Source organism: Alnus glutinosa, chromosome 12 (assembly GCF_958979055.1).
Source record: "Alnus glutinosa chromosome 12, dhAlnGlut1.1, whole genome shotgun sequence".
NCBI classification, from domain to species: Eukaryota; Viridiplantae; Streptophyta; class Magnoliopsida; order Fagales; family Betulaceae; genus Alnus; species Alnus glutinosa.
In genome coordinates, this window is record NC_084897.1 from 26,106,302 (window position 1) to 26,124,750 (window position 18,449).

The 18,449-nt window shown below is 39.8% G+C and overlaps 3 protein-coding genes and 2 pseudogenes across 3 annotated transcripts; all 5 read left to right on the top strand.

Moving 5' to 3' along the window:
- The first annotated feature begins 1,325 nt into the window (after positions 1-1,325).
- On the top strand, positions 1,326-2,877 carry LOC133851698 (SKP1-like protein 1B). Its single transcript, XM_062288242.1, has 2 exons — positions 1,326-1,753; positions 2,476-2,877. The coding sequence occupies exons 1-2, from the start codon at positions 1,460-1,462 to the stop codon at positions 2,647-2,649; spliced, it is 468 nt and encodes a 155-aa protein (XP_062144226.1). The 5' UTR covers positions 1,326-1,459; the 3' UTR covers positions 2,650-2,877.
- Positions 2,878-4,519: 1,642 nt separating this feature from the next.
- Positions 4,520-6,253, top strand: LOC133851720 (SKP1-like protein 1B). Its single transcript, XM_062288273.1, has 2 exons — positions 4,520-5,312; positions 5,864-6,253. The coding sequence occupies exons 1-2, from the start codon at positions 5,019-5,021 to the stop codon at positions 6,035-6,037; spliced, it is 468 nt and encodes a 155-aa protein (XP_062144257.1). The 5' UTR covers positions 4,520-5,018; the 3' UTR covers positions 6,038-6,253.
- A 707-nt stretch (positions 6,254-6,960) lies between these two features.
- Positions 6,961-10,088, top strand: LOC133852715 (protein MID1-COMPLEMENTING ACTIVITY 1-like; annotated as a pseudogene).
- Positions 10,089-13,186: 3,098 nt separating this feature from the next.
- On the top strand, positions 13,187-14,897 carry LOC133851953 (SKP1-like protein 1B). The gene is made up of 2 exons (XM_062288591.1): positions 13,187-13,650; positions 14,496-14,897. Exons 1-2 carry the CDS (start codon positions 13,357-13,359, stop codon positions 14,667-14,669), a joined length of 468 nt encoding a protein of 155 aa, XP_062144575.1. The 5' UTR covers positions 13,187-13,356; the 3' UTR covers positions 14,670-14,897.
- Positions 14,898-16,495: 1,598 nt separating this feature from the next.
- On the top strand, positions 16,496-18,185 carry LOC133852184 (SKP1-like protein 1B; annotated as a pseudogene).
- Positions 18,186-18,449: the final 264 nt, after the last annotated feature.

Consider the following 18,449-nt stretch of genomic DNA (forward strand, 5'->3'; position numbering starts at 1 on the left):
TATATATATATATATATATATATATATATATATATATAAGAATCATGAATGAATTTACTATTTTGCCATGAGAGCATTAAAATAAATAAATAAATCTTCCCTAATAGTATTAGCCATCTTAGGTGCCACTAATGTCCTGATGGTGATGGGTCTTTGCATTTTTATATTAAAGAAAAAAGAGCTACAGAAAAATTGGGTCGAACAAATCAACTATTCATTTTGTTATAATAGTATTAGCTCTCTTAGGTTCTACTGATGTCCTAACAATGTTGGGTCTCTGCCTTTTTATGTTAGAAAAAAGAGCTACAAAAAAAATGGGTTGAACAAATCAACTATTAATTTCGTCCTAATAACATTAGATGTCGTAGGTTTCACTGATGTCCTGGTGATGCTAGGTTTCTGCCTTTTTATATTAGAGGAACAAAAAATGGTTGGACAAATCAACTATTCATTTCATTTAACTAAATTCTATTCTTCTTCTTCTTCTTTTTTTTTTTTTTTTTTTTTCTTTTTTAAAAAAAAAAGAAAAAAGAATAGCTGCAATTCAATGTGCACCTTAAAGAAAAACTGTAAAAAAGAGAGTAACATAAATTAATTCTTATACATATACACTATTAATTACTGACATTGAAAAAAATTTGAATCCATCATTATTTATTTTTCTTTTAAATATGAAATTGTTAGATTCAATTGGTCAAAACGTTGTAAGGTTAGGGTATAGTATAAAGAGCAAGGGCTAATGGGTTTAATCAAAATAATATTTTATGAAACCCTAACTATTGACAATTAGAGGAAAGAAAAACAAAATCACATGATTGTTAATGTGTTTTGTTTGTATTTTTTATTTTCAAGAGAAATACATGAAGACTTAAAACACAAAGTACTTTTAAAAATTCAAAAGTAATGTTTTCACCTTTTTTTAAAGTCAAAACATTTTTTTAAATCAAAAAATAAAAATACCACAAAAATTAACCCTCTGACTGACTTAGAGGGGGTGATTCGGTGGCCGAATCACCCTAAGCATTTGGTGGAGGTGGCTCAGCCACTTCGAAAGAAAGATAGGGCGCGCCCCCCCAAAAGGAGCCCGTTCGGCCAAATTTGGGGCGGTCTCAACACCTATAAGAAGTTTATTTATTGGATTTCTATGTGGTAAATTGAAAACTTTTAAACTTTATTTAAAAAAAATAGTTGGGGCAAATTTTAAATAATAATTTCATTATCTAAAAAACTAAATAAATAATAATTTCATTACCGACTTGGCGACTTTTGGGAAGGAATTCAAGGAACCAAGCCAATAGAACTATAAATATCGGCCTCAGCCCCGGGCCCCAAATATCTCAATAACGATTCTTCGCTTCGCAAAGAAAGTCCAGAAAGGCGAGCGCTCGGATTCTAGGGTTCTTCTGTTTGTTCTTTCTTTTGCAGGAACGCTAGCAAACGCCGTCTTTTCGAGAGCACCATGTCGTCGTCGAAGAAGATCACCCTGAAGAGCTCGGACGGCGAGGCCTTCGAGGTCGACGAGGCCGTGGCGCTCGAGTCGCAGACGATCAAGCACATGATCGAGGACGATTGCGCCGACAACGGAATCCCTCTCCCGAACGTGACGAGCAAGATCTTGGCCAAGGTCATCGAGTACTGCAAGAAGCACGTCGATGCGGCGAACCCCGAGGAGCGAACGTCCGACGACGATCTCAAGGCATGGGATGTCGAGTTCGTGAAGGTTGACCAGGCCACTCTATTCGATCTCATTTTGGTAGGTCCTCTTTCGAAGTCTCTGATTGATTGTTTTGTTTTCTACGATTTTGAGTTTGTCGTGGCTAGAGTTATGAGATTTGGATCTGAATATTGTTTGGTGGTGCTAGTACTTGTTCTTTGGGGCTTTGTGTTCTGGAAAATTTGGATCTGAATGTTGTTTGGTGGTGCCAGTACTTGTTATTGATGATTTTGTAGGTTAGGGCTTCTGGATTAGGATTTTGATTCGTTTTGCTCTGTGATACTAGCGTTTCGAATTACTTTTCCTAGTTAAAATACTTTGTGAATATGTGATCTAGGGTTTCGAAATTGGATATTTGGGTCGAATTTTCCTTTTACTTTTGTTGTGTATTTATGTTATAGTCTTGTTTTTCTGAAATATGTTGCTGTGGTTTTTGATGCGTAAGTGTAATAATGTGCCAATTGCTTTGTTGATGTCCTTTGATTTGGACTTGCTAATGCTTTTAGGTTATTTGTTTGGGCTTTGTGTGAGTTTTACTTTCCCTATTGAGAAGAGTATTTTGTTTTTATTATTTTTTTTTTCAATCTGCCAGTAATTTTTTAGGAGATTTGTTTAGAGTCATTTGAAGGTTGAGATTTGTTTAGAGTCATTTGTGGTAACTCAGATATTTACTTTATTGTTTATATTGATCTTTAAAGTTGCCTGAGATGTGAAAATGAATAGTTGTTCAATCGCGTTCTAATATTATTTGCATTTTCCAGGCTGCAAACTATTTGAATATAAAGAGCCTTCTGGATTTGACATGCCAAACTGTAGCAGACATGATCAAGGGGAAGACGCCAGAGGAGATCCGCAAGACCTTTAACATCAAGAATGACTTCACCCCTGATGAAGAGGAAGAGGTTCGTCGGGAGAACCAGTGGGCATTTGAATGATGATGATGTATTGGACGATAATGTGGAGTTGAAAGTGGTTTGTGGTATATTTTGTGGGTTTATGTTAGGCATAGTTATTCTAATTTTACCTTTCTCTGTTTGAAGCACTTTCGTTCCCAAAAAAATGGAGTACTTTGCAATGTAAATAATATTTGGATTCTGATGGGGGAATTTGTAGTAGTTGCTCCTGCTATCAATTCAATTCCTCTATCATTTCAACTCCTTAAATCCTTTCTTTGTTGTGATTTCCTGGTTTTGGGTAGTCATGCCCACACACGTGGGCTTTTTGAAAGCTTTGTGCAATCTGATTGCAGCAGCGTTCATGGATTGTGCTATTTTGGTGCCCTGTGTTGTGGGTTGTTGGTGTGGGTACGTAGGCATATAGAGATTACATGGGCTCCTGCTTTCATTGGAAGATGGTGGTGGCTGGACATGTGTTGTTTAGTTTTTGTATAACAAGGAAGTATTAGATGGTTGCAGGGGAGCACGTGTTTGGTTGGACAAAAGGTTTCGAGTATCGATATTACTGTGGAGATAAAATCTTTTGAAGTCAACAATTTCAAGCTCCTACTAAGAGAAATGTTAGGCTTTTCAATTTTTTTTTTTTTTCAAAATTTTGCTCTCAAATGGTCTGTTTCTCAAAATGATAGATATTTTGAAAAAAAAAAAAAAATTGAAATGTGTAGCATTTTCCATTGAAGTTGTTGAACCATGTATGTCCGCCCGTGCTCTATGCCACACATAAGTCTTTCAAAATTTGGTGTTTTCAAGAAAAAACAAAAAAAAGAAGAAAAGAACAAAAATGAAAAGGACTTCGTGATCACAGTCAAAAGGTTATGCCGGAACTGTGCTCTAAAATTTTTTATATAACACTAAAAATTCAGCAGTCAGCAGCACTAGTCTCCCAAAGGATAGAAAGTAGAAACCCATCGACTGTTGAGCCGAAAAATATGACTCAGCTTACCCAGTTGGAATGAAAGGAGGAGTTTTTTTTTTTTTTTTTTTTTTTTTTTTTTTTTTTAATTTGTTTTTTTTTTATAGATACTTGTAAAACAGATTACATCAAAAGGAAAAATACAAAATAAAACACGATTGGGCTGGGCAACCCAAGAACAAAGCTAAGAACGAAAGTACGTAGAGGCAATGTTTCCGAAGATGCGGGCTCTTTGGCTCGAGGTACGGATGCCACAAAGCCTGAGTCATCATTGAAGGTGATTTGAATAGTGTATTGAGTCACAAGAACTTAAACACCTCGATTACATGGGTGAACATGGGAAAAGTAGAATAAGTAAGCCCAAAAAAACAAGAAAACAAAAGCAAACGCAACAAAAATCCAGAAGCAGAAGGTGGTGTGAGAACCTTCCCTGACGGCGCTTGAGACACACGCGCCGCCAAGGGAAAGCCTCTCAGTGGCCAAAAACGCCGGCAAATCCATGAAACACCGGTGGAGGTCGTGGTTGAAAGCGAGAAGACCAAACATGGCGTCCACACACCGAAGAGAGCAAAAAACCCTATGGAGCGTGTGCACCACGCACGGCCCTGGAGAAGGTGGTGGAGTGAACGGAGACTGGTGGTGGATGATGGAGACGTCGATGAATCCGGTGGTGAGGAGCGTGTTATGTAGAGGTTGTGGAAAGAACATAGATCTAGAACGAAAAAATTGAAACAAAACTCGATCTCAAAAACTACAGTAAACACGGTGGAAGGTAGAGGACATGGGCTGCTGCTGTGAAGACACAAACCAAGACAAGACAAAGAAATTGCTGGAAAGATAGGTGGGTAGATGGACATTGGGCCTTAACTCCAATGGCCAAAAGCACTGAAAAACCTTAGAAATATAGGTGGATAGATGGAGATTTGGCCTTAACTCCAATGGCCGAAAATACAGAAAAACAGTAAGAAGGGTAGAGAGAAAGATGGCTGAAGGTAAGGAAGATGGGGGTTTTTGTGGTGGGGTGGAAGGAAATATTAGGGAACGGGTAAAGGTGTTTGGGAGGGAAGCAGACGTTTACAGCTTCGGGGTTTTGTTTTTCGAACTTGGTCTTAGCAGGCCCAGAGGAAGAAACAGTACCAACGGATTGGATTGATAAATCCTATTTGGCGGGAGACTGGCGCGAAAAAGAGGAATTGGAGAAGACGGTGAGGTGCTGGGGAAGAGAGAGAGAGAAGGAAGAAGTACAGAAAGGAATCTTTAAATAGTATGGAAAAAAGATAAGATAAAAAAGTATGCAATGTAGTTGAACATGGAAGAAAAAGGGGTCTGATCCAATGCAACATTGGTACGTACGTCCAATATTTTATTCCCTCTTGCGTGCCCAACGCAGAAGCACAATCCTCGGTCTCGCAAACGCCGTCTTTTCGATAGCAGCATGTCATTGTCGAAGAAGATCACCCTAAAGAGCTCGGATGGCGAGGCCTTCGAGGCTGATGAGGCTGTGGCGCTCAAGTTGCCGACGATCAAGAAGATGATCGAGGACGATTGTGCCGAAAACGGAATCCCCCTCCCGAACTTGACGAGCAAGATCTTGGCCAAGGTAATTGTGTACTCCAAAAAGCACGTCGAGGCGGCGAACCCCGACGACCGCACCTCCGAATACCACCTCAAGGCTTGGGACGCCGAGTTCGTCGAGGTTGACCAGGACACTCTATTCGACCTCATTTTGGTAGGTCCTCTTTTGAATTCTCTGATCGCTTCCTAGGGTTCTGAGATTTGGATCTGAATGGTGTGCTTTTACCATGTGATCTAGGGTTTTTTATGCCTAAGTGTAATGTTCCAATTGCTTTGTTGATGTCCTTTGATTTGTACTTGCTAATGTTCTTTAGTTTGTTTATTTGAGGACAAAGTAGTGGCCGTGTGAGTTCTACTTCCCCTATTAAGAAGAGTATTTTGTTTTTATAATTTTTTCAATCTGTCAGCATTTCTTTTGGCAGATTTGTTTAGAGTCCTTTTTGAAGGTTGGGAATAACTTGATTTTACACCCTATATTGAAGATATTATTTAAGCATGCAAGAGGCTTATGGTCTATAAACAATGGTTAAGATTCTTGAATTTTATCTGTTCTTTGCCAAGTTGCTTTGCAAAATGTGGTACGTAGTATAGTTAGTTGTGCATCCTGGATATTTACTTGATTGTTTATATTGATCTTTGAAGTTGCCAGTGATTTGAAAATGAGTAGTTGTTCAATCGTAGTTCTAATATTGTTGCATTTTTCAGGCCGCAAACTATTTGAACATCAAGAGTCTTCAGGATCTGACATGCCAAACTCTAGCAGAGATGGTCAAGGGGAAGACTCCAGAGGAGATTCGCAAGATGTTTAACATCAAGAATGACTTCACCCCGGAGGAAGCGGAAGAGGTTCATCGGGAGACCCGGTGGTTATTTGAATGATGTATTGGGAGATAATGTGGAGTTCAACATACAAACAAGAATGTGGCTTATGTGGTATATTTTGTGGGTATATGTTAGGCATAGTAATTCTACTTTGATCTTTCTCAAAAAATGTGAGCACTTTGAAATGTAAATAACATTGGGAGTCTAATGGTGGCATTGTCAGTAGTTGCTCCTGCTATCAATTCATCGCCTTAAATCCTTTCTTTGTTGTCATTTCCTGGTTTTGGGTAGTCATGCATACACCTGTGGGCTTGAAAGCTTTGTGCTATCTGATTACAGCATTCATGGATTGTCTTTATATGTCCACGGTGATAGCATTCAGGTTCACTGCGTTTCATATGGTTGTGTATGAAAACTAGGACAGTAGAGATTATATGGACTTCTGCTTTCATTGGAAGATGGTGGCTAGACATGTTGTTTAGGTTTTTGTATAACTAGGAAATATAAGAGCACTAGTAACAGATGCCCTACAAGTGGTATTCTTCTCTAAAATAGGAAAAATTTCAAAAAAATTACAAAAAATGACACCACAGCAGCTACCCTATTATTCATGGACCTCCTTGGGTAAGCTACAGTGCTACCCAATTGGATAGCACTGTAGCTACTAAATAGATTATTTCAATAAGAAAAAACACTCTCTCTCTCTCCTTCGTACCTGGTGTTTTAGTTAGAGTGTCAATTTTTGAAGTAACAAAGATTGGTTAAACGTGGGTGAATGCGTTGCATTTAAGCATTTCTAATGGAAGGATTAGTTGTTGAGGATAGATTCTTCGAAGCTTGTTATATTGTGCTTGCTGATGATGCGCATAGATTTTCCAGATTGGCCACTAAACCTTGATTGCTAGTGGTGGGCATATTGGAGTCCTGAATTTGTGCTTTTAAATGAAGTTTAAAAGGCTGGCATACAGAAAACTTAGTCAATGGTTGTTTGCTCAGGATTACTAATGAGTTGTAAGAGCTGGGTGAAGGCAGCTGCATCATGTGGCTGGGTATTAGGTGATACACCAAGTAGAAATGGGTGGCAAACTCCATGTGTGAAATAGTAATTGGCCTGGCATCCTGTCTCTGAGGGTTTAGTCTTTGTTGTTTTGTATTGGCATGAACATCTAGTTATAGAATTGAAACTGAAGCAGTGGCCAATGGGTAAATACCTGGAGTAATAGATAACATCAGTGAGTTATGTGGTTCAATATGGTTGAGCTGACGACTCTTTTTGGGCCCCCTATGCCATGTTACATTCTTTGACTATATGGCAGACTAAAGTCCAATGCATTTTAATGTTTTAGCCGCAACTATAGATCATAATTTTTAATTGGTAACTACATGCAACTCTGTTTTACTCTTACTTTGCCTCCAACTGGATCAGAATCTGCTTGCTTTAGATTTATACATAGTTTTCTGAATCCATAGGAGAGGCTGGAAGTTATTGAAATGGATCAACGAGAATACACATTGGATGAAGAGGACAGAAGGGTGCAGGATGTGATCCTGAAACCAGACCCCTCAGGTAACGATGCTATGGTGTTGAAGAAAACTCTTTCTTGTTCCTACCCGAACTTGCCTTTTTGTGAAGCACTTCAAAAGGAAAATGAAAAGCTTCAATTTGAACTACAGCGATCACAAGCTCACTTAGACTTGAGTCAATGTGAAGTAATTCAGCGTTTGTTAGACGTAACGGAAGCTGCTGCTGCAAATGTCCTTCCAGAGAAGAGTTTGCCTGAAAAAGGTCAACAGGAAATTGTAACGGAGTTATTCAGATGCCAACAGTGACAAAGAGCATTCATCTGATGAAGGCTATCATAAGAAGCGCGACACTCGTACAACTTCAAGGTTGATTTTCTTCTGATTTTTAAGTATATGAAGTTGAATGCAGTCAACATCAATGAAATTATAAGTTCCAATTCTGTATCAGTCTGACTTAAGATTTCACAAATACTCATGCAAACAATTCTGCTTTTTCAATATCTTATAATATTATGTTTTCTATCTATAACAGACTTTCCAAAAGGACCTTTTACATACTTATATTATGATGCTGTATTTATCTGCACAGAAAAACATCTTCAGTTTCATCTGGACATGATCTCCTGTCGACTAGAGGTTCACGCCGGCATGAAGAATGGCATACTGATCTACTTGGTTGTTGTTCAGAACCTTGTCTGTGTAAGTTCTCTCACAATGTCAAAATTATGGCCTGTCAATTGAAGCAATATCGCATAATGGCAAGTTTTATCTTGTGTAACTATATAAATTTGTGTTTTATCAATTCAAGTCCTTAATCTGACCCAAATTTAATTGGGATTAAGGCTTCCTTGAGTTGAGTTGTGTTTATCAATCCATGCACTTATGGTATAGATGATCTGTAGTAAATTGCCCCTTTCTCCTTTGCTCTTGCATATTTTGTAGTAGAGTGATTTCCACTTATCCTTTGCCAGTATGGCTCCCAAAATAAGCTTGTTAGATGAAACTATTTGAGTACTTTTAAAAAAATGTTACCTTTTCCAAAGTTCTTAAATGGATTAGAGGGTGATATTTATTATACCTGAGTTTCTTTCTCCTTATTCTTCAAATGATATAGAGAGAATAATATGGTCATGGAGAGGTTGACCTAACCAATGCATCCTAAGACACCCTTTTAGTAGAATGGTAACACTATCTCGTACACTCAGGAGAAGGTAACACTTTCTCATACTACTAAATTTTTATGTGCTTCTACACTAACCTGTACTTACCAAAATTTTCCGTTGTATTGTAAGCGGTTTAGTTGCTTTGCAGGTATAAAAACCTTTTTATTTCCTTGTGGAACATTTTCAAAGATTACTACTGTAGCAACTGACAGGCATACGTGTGAGTTAGCTCAGACTTATTAGATTTTCTTAGAATTATTGGCTATATTGGAATGCTTCTGCATCCATGCGTTCATGTATCTGTCAATTCTTAAACTTCAGTAGTGGAAATTTTAATCTAATTCGAGTTATCAAGGTCTTTACAAGTTGGAAATAGATAGAGTTCATTTTTCACTCGTCATTTTAAAAAGTAGCCAGATTAGGTACATACTGGGTATACTTTTCAGTCTTGTGGTGCGAACAAACAACCTTTTTCTTTGTCTAGCATTGATCTGTCGGTGGGTTATGAAACCATAATTTTGCCATTACTGTAACCCTGCAAAAAACTTTGCATCATATTTGATATTTTGAAAGCCCTGCAGAGGGTATAGTTTTCCTCTCTTTCAGAACTCTAAGATCATTTGGGCTGGAACAACTGGGTAAAACTTTTGCCAGCTGCGAGTTAATGTTAATTGTTTCTAACACTGGTTGTTTAGTCTGGATTTTGATGTTGCCTGAGCCTTGTTTCGTAGCACTGAAAAAGGCCTTACCGTGTTATATCCTGATGTTAACCAGTGGTTAATTTGTGACTTCACTCTTAATGAAACTAGCAGCAGTTAGGCCAGAGTTTCGAGCTATTATGTCTTGATATGCTTTATTGGAAGCGTATACAATCATAAGCGCGCATGCACATAGTAGCTGAATATATGCTCAGCTATGACTGCTCAATGTTTCAAATATTTTCCTCATTTCATCTATATAGTTCAACTGCTAGAATGCTACATTGTTGAGATTCTATGCGAGACATTATGTGAATAAACCTACTACCGAATTTAATGAGTTCAAATTAAGGTGAACAAAATGATAGTAATTATAAAGTAAAGGACATTATATTATAATGTAAGATCACTTTGTGCCCGAAAACACCAACATATTTGGTACAATAATGACAGAAAAAAATATCAAAATAAAATAGAAATAAATTTGGTTTTTTTATTGTTTGAAAGCTTATACAGAATATTTATGGTTTTATGATCGATCATCAGCTTCGGCAGAGGCATGTAACGAATTGATGGCATATTCATTGGTGTTGTCATGCTGTTGCTATACTTGTAATGTCAGAAGAAAGCTTCGCAAGACGTTGAACATCACGGTACTTTCTTTCCCACTACACAATCAGTATCTTTTCTTGTGGCTAGTGGCTACACCATGATTAGACACGTTAACCCACTTTGATAACTCTCACCTCCTATTCTCCTGCATCTTGTATAATAATAAGGTTCTTATGCTGTTACCTTGGTTGAAAATTGCCAAGGATAGATCATTTTCATGAACATATGCCTTTTTGGTGCTCATCTAGTCTTTTAACAGTTTAAAACTAAAGTCCTCCTATTCTCCTGCATCTTGTATAATAATAAGGTTCTTATGCTGTTACCTTGGTTGAAAATTGCCAAGGATAGATCATTTTCATGAACATATGCCTTTTTGGTGCTCATCTAGTCTTTAACAGTTTAAAACGAAAGTTTTTGTTAAGTTATTGTGAACCATTTGATGTGTAGATTTATATTGGAAGCATATATACATCCATGTAAGATTAACAGCTAAGATTCAATATCATTGCTCATGTCACTCTTTTCCTTGTGGTTGTTGGAGGGGAGGTGGGGCATTGGGGGATGTTATATTAATAGTCTTATGGTTATACAATCAATTGAAAAGTGGGTACAAATAATCTTCCATTTGCAAGAAAAAATCATATTATTCTTTTGCTTGTGGTTGTTGAGAGGGAAGGAGGGGGAATGTTGTATTAATATCCTATGTCTATACCTTCTGTACAATCTATTAAGAAATGGGTCCTGATAATCTTCCTGATGAGATTTGTATATAAATCTAAAATATGAGAATAAAGGCGGAAGCAAGAAAGAGAAGATAACACAAAGAATTTACGGGTGGTTCGGTGTTAGACACCTACGTCCACCACTACGAATTGTCAATTTTCTCTAATTTTCCTCGACTTTCCCTCACTTCGTCGCTCTCCAAACAGAAATCATCGGATAGTATTTTGCATTCAAATTCTAAGCTTTGGTGGTGCGGATTTGGGCAGGGGTGGTAGTCAATTTTCTCTTAATGTGCTTGAGAGGGAAATGGGGTAAAACGAAGTTTTCAAGAAAAATGGGTGGGTCATTTGCTTTGATCCAGTGTTTCAGCAACATTTGAGTTTTTTGTTATGAGATGACGTGTTGATTTTTTATTGGTGGGCAGAAAAGTCTTGTTTTATGCCATGACTTGATTTTTTTTTTTTTTTTTTTTTAATATACCACAAAATTAAAAACTTACAATAGAGAGAAATAGACGATCCTAAAGAGAGGATAGTGTTCTCAAGATACATAAGATTGGAAGTGAAAACCCTATAAACCTGCCAACAGATCCACCGATACAAAAATTTCCCCCCCTTTTTTTTAGCAACAGATCCGGCCACATATCCAACCACTTGTGTCCTAAACTACCTAACAATGAAAATAAAAGAACAAATCCGCAGAAAACCTGATCAAACAAGCTGAATCCCAAAATAAAAAAAAAACTGGGCATCGGCTGCCTCCACTGTGTGAACAGCCAAGCCAAAAATTTCCCCTTTTTTTTTTTAGCAACAGATCCGGCCAGAGAGAGAGAGAGAACCTGTTTTTTTAGTCGGAAGGGGACGCCGGACGACGGAGGAGGCCGACTGCCGACAGGGACGGGGACTACCGGCGACTGAGCTCCGGACGATGCAGAGAGAGAGAGATCGAGGGGGACTGCCGAAGAGCGACGCTGAACGCCGAGATGGACGGGGGCTGTACGGATGCTGCAGTTGAGAGAGAGAGGGGGGGGGACTGCCAGTTGGAGGACGCCGGACGCTGAGAGGGATGGGATTGTACGGCAGAGAAATTTCAGAGAGAGAGAGAGGGGGTGGGGGGCAGTGTTGGAGGGGAAATGATTGATATTTTATTTGAGAGCCCCTTCTATCAGGCCATGGCAGAAAACCTTTGTTTTCTGCCCACCAATTACATTTTGACACGTCATTTCAAGAAAAAAAACTCAAAAATTGAAAGAGACCGCCCCTGCCCAAGCAGCATTCTGCCACAGCCAGGCCGGACGCCGCCGGCACCGCCCAGGCCTGACCACGAACCCGCTGCCACCGACCGGGTCGGAACACCAGCCAGGCCAAAACCAACGCCCGTAATGGACCCGCTGCCAGCACCGCCCAGGCCAGAACACGCCGCCAACTTCCGAGTCGGAACACGCCACCGACCGCCCAAGCCGGAACACGCCGCCAACTCTCGAGTTGGAACACGCCACCGAATGCTCCTCCTCCTACGGAATGACATCCACCCGGCCGACGGAATGGTTGGCCCAAAGGCCACCCCCAGACCTCGGGGGTGGCCGCACGGCCTCTCCAAGGACCGGGGATAGCCGCGCGGCCAGGGGCGGAGCCACACTTTGGCTTGGGGGGGGCCTTGCCAAAGGGCTCCCCCCAAAAAAAAAAAAAGAAAAAATCTAAAAAAAAAAAAGAAAAAATATAATTTTTACCCCTATTCTTTAAAAAATTTGTAGTTTTGGCCCCCCCCAAATTATTTTTTTTTCAATTTGGCCCCCCCAAAGCCTAAAAGTTGGCTCCGCCCCTGCGCGCAGCCACCCCCCAGTGGTCGGGGGTGGCCGCCCAGGGCCAAGGGTGGCCATCGGGCCAGCCCTAGATGGATCTAGGGTTGGCCCGAAGGCCACCCCCAAACCCCGGGGATGGCCGCGCGGCCGCCCCATGGATCGGGGGTAGCCGCGCGGCCGCCCCCGGCCAACTTTGGGTCTAAGAAGTTCGTCTTCTCCTTCCCATACAAGGACTACCCACCACGTTCGTCTTCTCCTTCGAGTTCCGACGCTGTGGAGTCGCCGATCCAGCCGTGGAGTTGCCGCCGAGCTCGAGGTCCGGCGTGGCCGCGTGGGGCAGTGGCTGGGAGCAGGATTTTTGGTTTTTGTTTTTTTTGTTTTTTTTCTAAAGACTAAAAGAGTGAAGGAAGGAGAATGATCCGGTGTTTTTGCCTACACTCTCATTTTTTGTGTTTTTTTTGTTTCATGCTGATATGTCAACTTGCTATTGGTGGGCAAAAAAGTGGTGGTTTTTGCCACCACCGAATAGAAGTTATTCTCATTTTATTTTTCCCTCCAACCGATTTTCAAGCTACAAAAAGAAAAGAAAAGAAAAGAAAAGAAAAAATTAAACCAATCAGGTTAGCTTTTTGCGCGACTCTCGTGAGAAATAAGTATAACAATCATTTCTCTTTCAAGTTATACTCAACTTGATTACCGACTTGGCGACTTTTGGGCAGGAATCAAGCCAATAGAACTATAAATGGCGGCCTCAGCGCCAGGCCCCAGAAAGGCGAGCGCTCGGATTCTTGGGTTCATTTGTTTGTTCTTTCCTTTGGAGGAACGCTAGCAAACGCCGTCTTTTCGAGAAGCACCATGTCGTCGTCGAAGAAGATCACCCTGAAGAGCTCGGACGGCGAGGCCTTCGAGGTCGACGAGGCCGTGGCGCTCGAGTCGCCGACGATCAAGCACATGATAGAGTACGATTGCGCCGACAACGGATTCCCTCTCCCGGACGTGACGAGCAAGATCTTGGCCAAGGTTATCGAGTACTGCAAGAAGCACGTCGATGCGGCGAACCCCGAGGAGCGCACGTCTGATGACGATCTCAAGGCATGGGATGTCGAGTTCGCGATGGTTGACTCGGACACTCTATTCGATCTCATTCGGGTAGGTTCTCTTTCGAAGTATCTGATTGATTGTTTTGTTTCCTAGGGTTTTGAGTTTATCGTGGCTAGAGTTATGAGATTTGGTTCTGAATGTTGTTTGGTGGTGTTAGTACTTGTTCTTTGGGGCTTTGAATTTGTCGGTGCTAGGGTTCTGGAATTTGGATCTGAATGGTGTTTGGTGGTGCCAGTACTTGTTATTGATGATTTTGTTGGTTAGGGCTTCTGGATTAGGATTTTGATTCGTTTTGCTCTGTGATACTAGCGTTTCGAATTACTTTTCCTAGTTAAAATACTTTGTGAATATGTGATATAGGGTTTCGAAATTGGATATTTGGGTCGAATTTTCCTTTTCCTTTTGTTGTTTATTTATGTTATAGTCTTGTTTTTCTGAAATATGTTGCTGTGGTTTTTGATGCGTAAGTGTAATAATGTGCCAATTGCTTTGTTGATGTCCTTTGATTTGGACTTGCTAATGCTTTTAGGTTATTTGTTTGGGCTTTGTGTGAGTTTTACTGTCCCTATTGAGAAGAGTATTTTGTTTTTATTATTTTTTCAATCTGTCAGTAATTTTTTAGCAGATTTGTTTAGAGTCCTTTGAAGGTTGAGAATAACTTGATTTTACACCCAATATTGAAGACATTATTTAAGCATATGCAAAAGGCTTATTCATGTGTATGCTATTTCCAGAAAAGGAAAGATATGTTGGTTATGTTGAACCCTTTGCCAAGTTGTGCATTGTGGTAACTCAGATATGTACTTTATTGTTCATATTGATCTTTAAAGTTGCCTGAGATGTGAAAATGAATAGTTGTTCAATTGCTTTCTAATATTATTTGCATTTTCTAGGCTGCAAACTATTTGAATATCAAGAGCCTTCTGGATTTGGCATGCCAGACTGTAGCAGACATAATCAAGGGAAAGACGCCAGAGGAGATCCGCAAGACCTTTAACATAAAGAATCAGTTCACCCCGGAAGAAGAGGAAGAGGTTCGTCGGGAGAACCAGTGGGCATTTGAATGATGATGATGTATTGGGCGATACTGTGGAGTTGAAAGTGGTTTGTGGTATATTTTGTGGGTTTATGTTAAGTATAGTTATTCTAATTTTACCTTTCTCTGTTTGAAGCACTTTCGTTCCCAAAAAATTGGAGTACTTTGAAATGTAAATAATATTTGGATTCTGATGGGGGAATTTGTAGTAGTTGCTCCTGCTATCAATTCAATTCCTCTATCAGTTCAACTCCTGAAATCCTTTCTTTGTTGTGATTTCCTGGTTTTGGGTAGTCATGCTCACACAAGTGGGCTTTTTGAAAGCTTTGTGCAATCTGATTGCAGCAGCATTCATGGATTGTGCTATCTTGGTGTCCTGTGTTGTGGGTTGTTGGTATGGGTACGTAGGCATATATACATCTCTACAATCTCCGCATCGATAGCATTCGGGTTCTGTGTTTCATATGTTGTGTGAAAACGAGGACAGTAGACAGATTATATGGGCTCCTGCTTTCATTGGAAGATGGTGGTGGCTGGACATATTGTTTAGTTTTTGTATAACAAGGACGGGGAGCACGTGTTTGGTTGGACAAAAGCTTTCGAGTAGCGATATTACTGCGGAGATAAAAGTCTTTTGAAGTCAACAAGTTTTCATGCTCCTACTAATTGAAGTTGTTAAACCATATATGCTCGCGCGTGCTCTATACCAATTACCACTTATAATTCTTTCAAAATTTGGTGTTTTATAAAAAAATAAAAAAACCAAGAAAGAAAGAAGAAAAGAACAAAAATAAAAAGGAGTTTCGTGATCACAATCTAAAATTTATAATTGGCTATGAAGCAAAATCAAAATTTATGTTTTTATTTTGGGTTAAACACCTTTTTGCCTCACGTGGTTTAACTCTTTTATTTTTTTTGCTCCATATTGTTCATTTTGTATTGCAGAGATACATTGGTTTTGGCTAAAGACGAAGTTGGTACCTCCGTCCAAATTTTCGTTCAAAAATTAATGGTAGTCCACGTCAGTGCGACTAAGCACCCTTTAAAAGTCAACACTTGTCCCAGATGCCACATATACATGCCACATCAGCGCCGTGTCACTGTCATTTTTTTTTTTTAAAAAAAATAAAGCTTTAAAAAAAATTGCGAAAAAACAAAGGAATGGGTGGCTGGCCTCTCTATGGGTAGCCGAACCATCCCCATGGCCCTTGGGGGGCGATTCGGCTACTCCCAAAGAGAAAATCTTCTTTTTTTTTTTTTTTTTTCTTTGGCCTTGTGGGGGTGGTTCGGCCACCCCAAACCCGGCCAAGTGGGTGGCTGAGGGGTGGCTCAACCACCCTTTCTTTGTTTTTTTTTGCATTTTTTTAAAGCATTATATATATATATATATAGCAGTGACAAGATGCTGATGTGGCATGTATATGTGGCATCTAAGACAAGTGTTGACTTTAATGATGCTGACGTGGACTAGTGTTAATTTTTAGACGGAGGTACCATATTTGTTTTTAGCTAAAGCCAATGTATCACCTACATTACATAATGAACTACATGATTTAAAAAAAGAGTTAAAAAGGGGCAATTTCCTATTTAACCCTTTTTTTTTTTTTTTTTTTTTTACTTGTGTAAGATGTAAAATTTATGAGAAAGTAATGCTGGAACTGTGCTTTCTCCTATTCTAACCCTGTCAACACGGTTATTATAAGCGTATTGGTTTTGCCTAGGAAGAGTAGTTTAGTCGCTGTAAAAAATAAAAAACTATAGAAGAAGACCTTTTGTATTTTTTTTTTTTTCAAACAATACAGATTTATTTAAGTTGATCACCTTTCGGGTTAGCTTATTCTAACACTAAAAATTCAGCGGTCAGCAGCACTAGTCTCCCATGGACAGAAAAACCCATTGACTGTTAAGCCGAAAAACACGTCTCAGCTTACCCAGTTCACTTGGAATGAAAGGAGGATTTTACTAGAGATAGCAAGAGAGAGGGATTCACAGTAAAAGCAGACGTTTACAGCTTCGGGGTTTTGTTATTCGAACTTGGTCTTAGCAGGCCCAGAGGAAGAAACAGTACGTACCAACGGATTGGATTTATAAATGCTATTTGGCGGGAGACTGGCGCGAGAAAGAGGAATTGGAGAAGATGGGGAGGTGCTGGGGAAGAGAGAGAGAGACAGAGAGAGGAGAGAGCCATGTGTTGCGTTGCTGTTGTGGAGGTTTAACGGTGGAAGGGTTTGCCTGTGGATTCTGTGTGGAAGATGACCAAATTTCATTTCAGTCACAAAAAACAAAAGAAAGAAAGAAAGAAGGAAAAGTACAGAAAGGAATCTTTAAATTGTATGGAAAAAAGATAACATGGAAGAAAAAGTGGTTTGATCCAACGCAAAATTGGTACGTACGTCCAATCTTTTATTCCCTCTTGCGTGCCCAACGCAGAAGCACAATCCTCGGTCTCGCAAACGCCGTCTTTTTGAGAGCAGCATGTCGTCGTCGAAGAAGATCACCCTGAAGCGCTTGGACGACGAGGCCGTGGCTCTCAAGTCCCCGGCGATCAAGAAGATGATCGAGGACAATTGCGCCTAAAACGGAATCCCCTTCCCGAACTTGACGGGCAAGATCTTGGCCAAGGTCATCGAGTACTGCAAGAAGCACGTCGAGGGGGCGAACCCCGAGGACCGCACCTCCGAATACCACCTCAAGACCTGGGACTCCGAGTTCGTCGAGGTTGACCAGGACAGTCTATTTGATCTCATTCTGGTAGGTCCTCCTTTGAATTCTCTGATCGCTTCCTAGGGTTCTGAGATTTGGATCTGAATGGTGTTTGGTGTAGGTTTGGGCTTCTGGATTAGGATTTTGATTGGCTTTTACTATGTGATCTATCCATCTAGGGTTTTTCATGCCCAAGTGTAATGTGCCAATTGCTTTGTTGATGTCCTTTGATTTGTACTTGCTAATGTTCTTTAGTTTGTTTATTTGAGGACAAAGTAGTGGCTGTGTGAGTTCAAAATCTGTCAGCATTTCTTTTGGCAGATTTTTTAGAGTCCTTTGAAGGTTGAGAATAACTTGATTTTACACCCAATATTGAAGACATTATTATTTAAGAATGCAAGAGGCTTATGGTCTATAAACAATGGTTGAGATTCTTGAATTTTATCTATGTCCTTTGCCAAGTTGCTTTGCAAAATGTGGTAGGTAGTATAGTTAGATTGATCTTTGAAGTTGCAAGTGATTTGAAAATGAGTAGTTGTTCAATCGTGGTTCTAATATTGTTACATTTTCCAGGCTGCAAATTATTTGAACATCAAGACCCTTCAGGATCTGACATGTTAGAGTCTAGCAGAGATAGTCAAGGGGAAGATGCCAGAGGAGATCCACAAAATGTTTAACATAAAAAATGACTTCACCCCGGAGGAAGCGGAAGAGGTTTATCAGGAGACCCTGTGGTTATTTGAACGATGTATTGGAAGATAATGTTGAGTTGAACATACAAACTAGAATGTGGTTTATGTGGTATATTTTGTGGGTATATGTAGACATAGTGGTTTATGTGGTTTATGTGGTTATTTTACTTTGATCTTTCTCAAAAAAGAGTAATGCTACACATCATCCTCTTGTCCACCTTTTATCCTCCCAAAATTGATGTGGCTCTTAAAATCACCATTGGATCAAAATTCAATAATGATCTATCATAAATTCAATGGTGATTTTAAGAGCCACATCAAATTTGGGAGGACAAAAGGAGGACAAGGGGATAATGTGTAGCATTACTCCTCAAAAAATGTGAGCACTTTGAAATGTAAATAACAATGGGAGTCTG

Coding starts and splice junctions, on each gene's coding strand:
- LOC133851698 (XM_062288242.1), top strand. CDS start 1,460: ATGTCGTCGTCGAAGAAGATCACCCTGAAGAGCTCGGACGGCGAGGCC. Junction 1,754..2,475: donor CTCTATTCGATCTCATTTTG/GTAGGTCCTCTT, acceptor TGCATTTTCCAG/GCTGCAAACTATTTGAATAT.
- LOC133851720 (XM_062288273.1), top strand. CDS start 5,019: ATGTCATTGTCGAAGAAGATCACCCTAAAGAGCTCGGATGGCGAGGCC. Junction 5,313..5,863: donor CTCTATTCGACCTCATTTTG/GTAGGTCCTCTT, acceptor TGCATTTTTCAG/GCCGCAAACTATTTGAACAT.
- LOC133851953 (XM_062288591.1), top strand. CDS start 13,357: ATGTCGTCGTCGAAGAAGATCACCCTGAAGAGCTCGGACGGCGAGGCC. Junction 13,651..14,495: donor CTCTATTCGATCTCATTCGG/GTAGGTTCTCTT, acceptor TGCATTTTCTAG/GCTGCAAACTATTTGAATAT.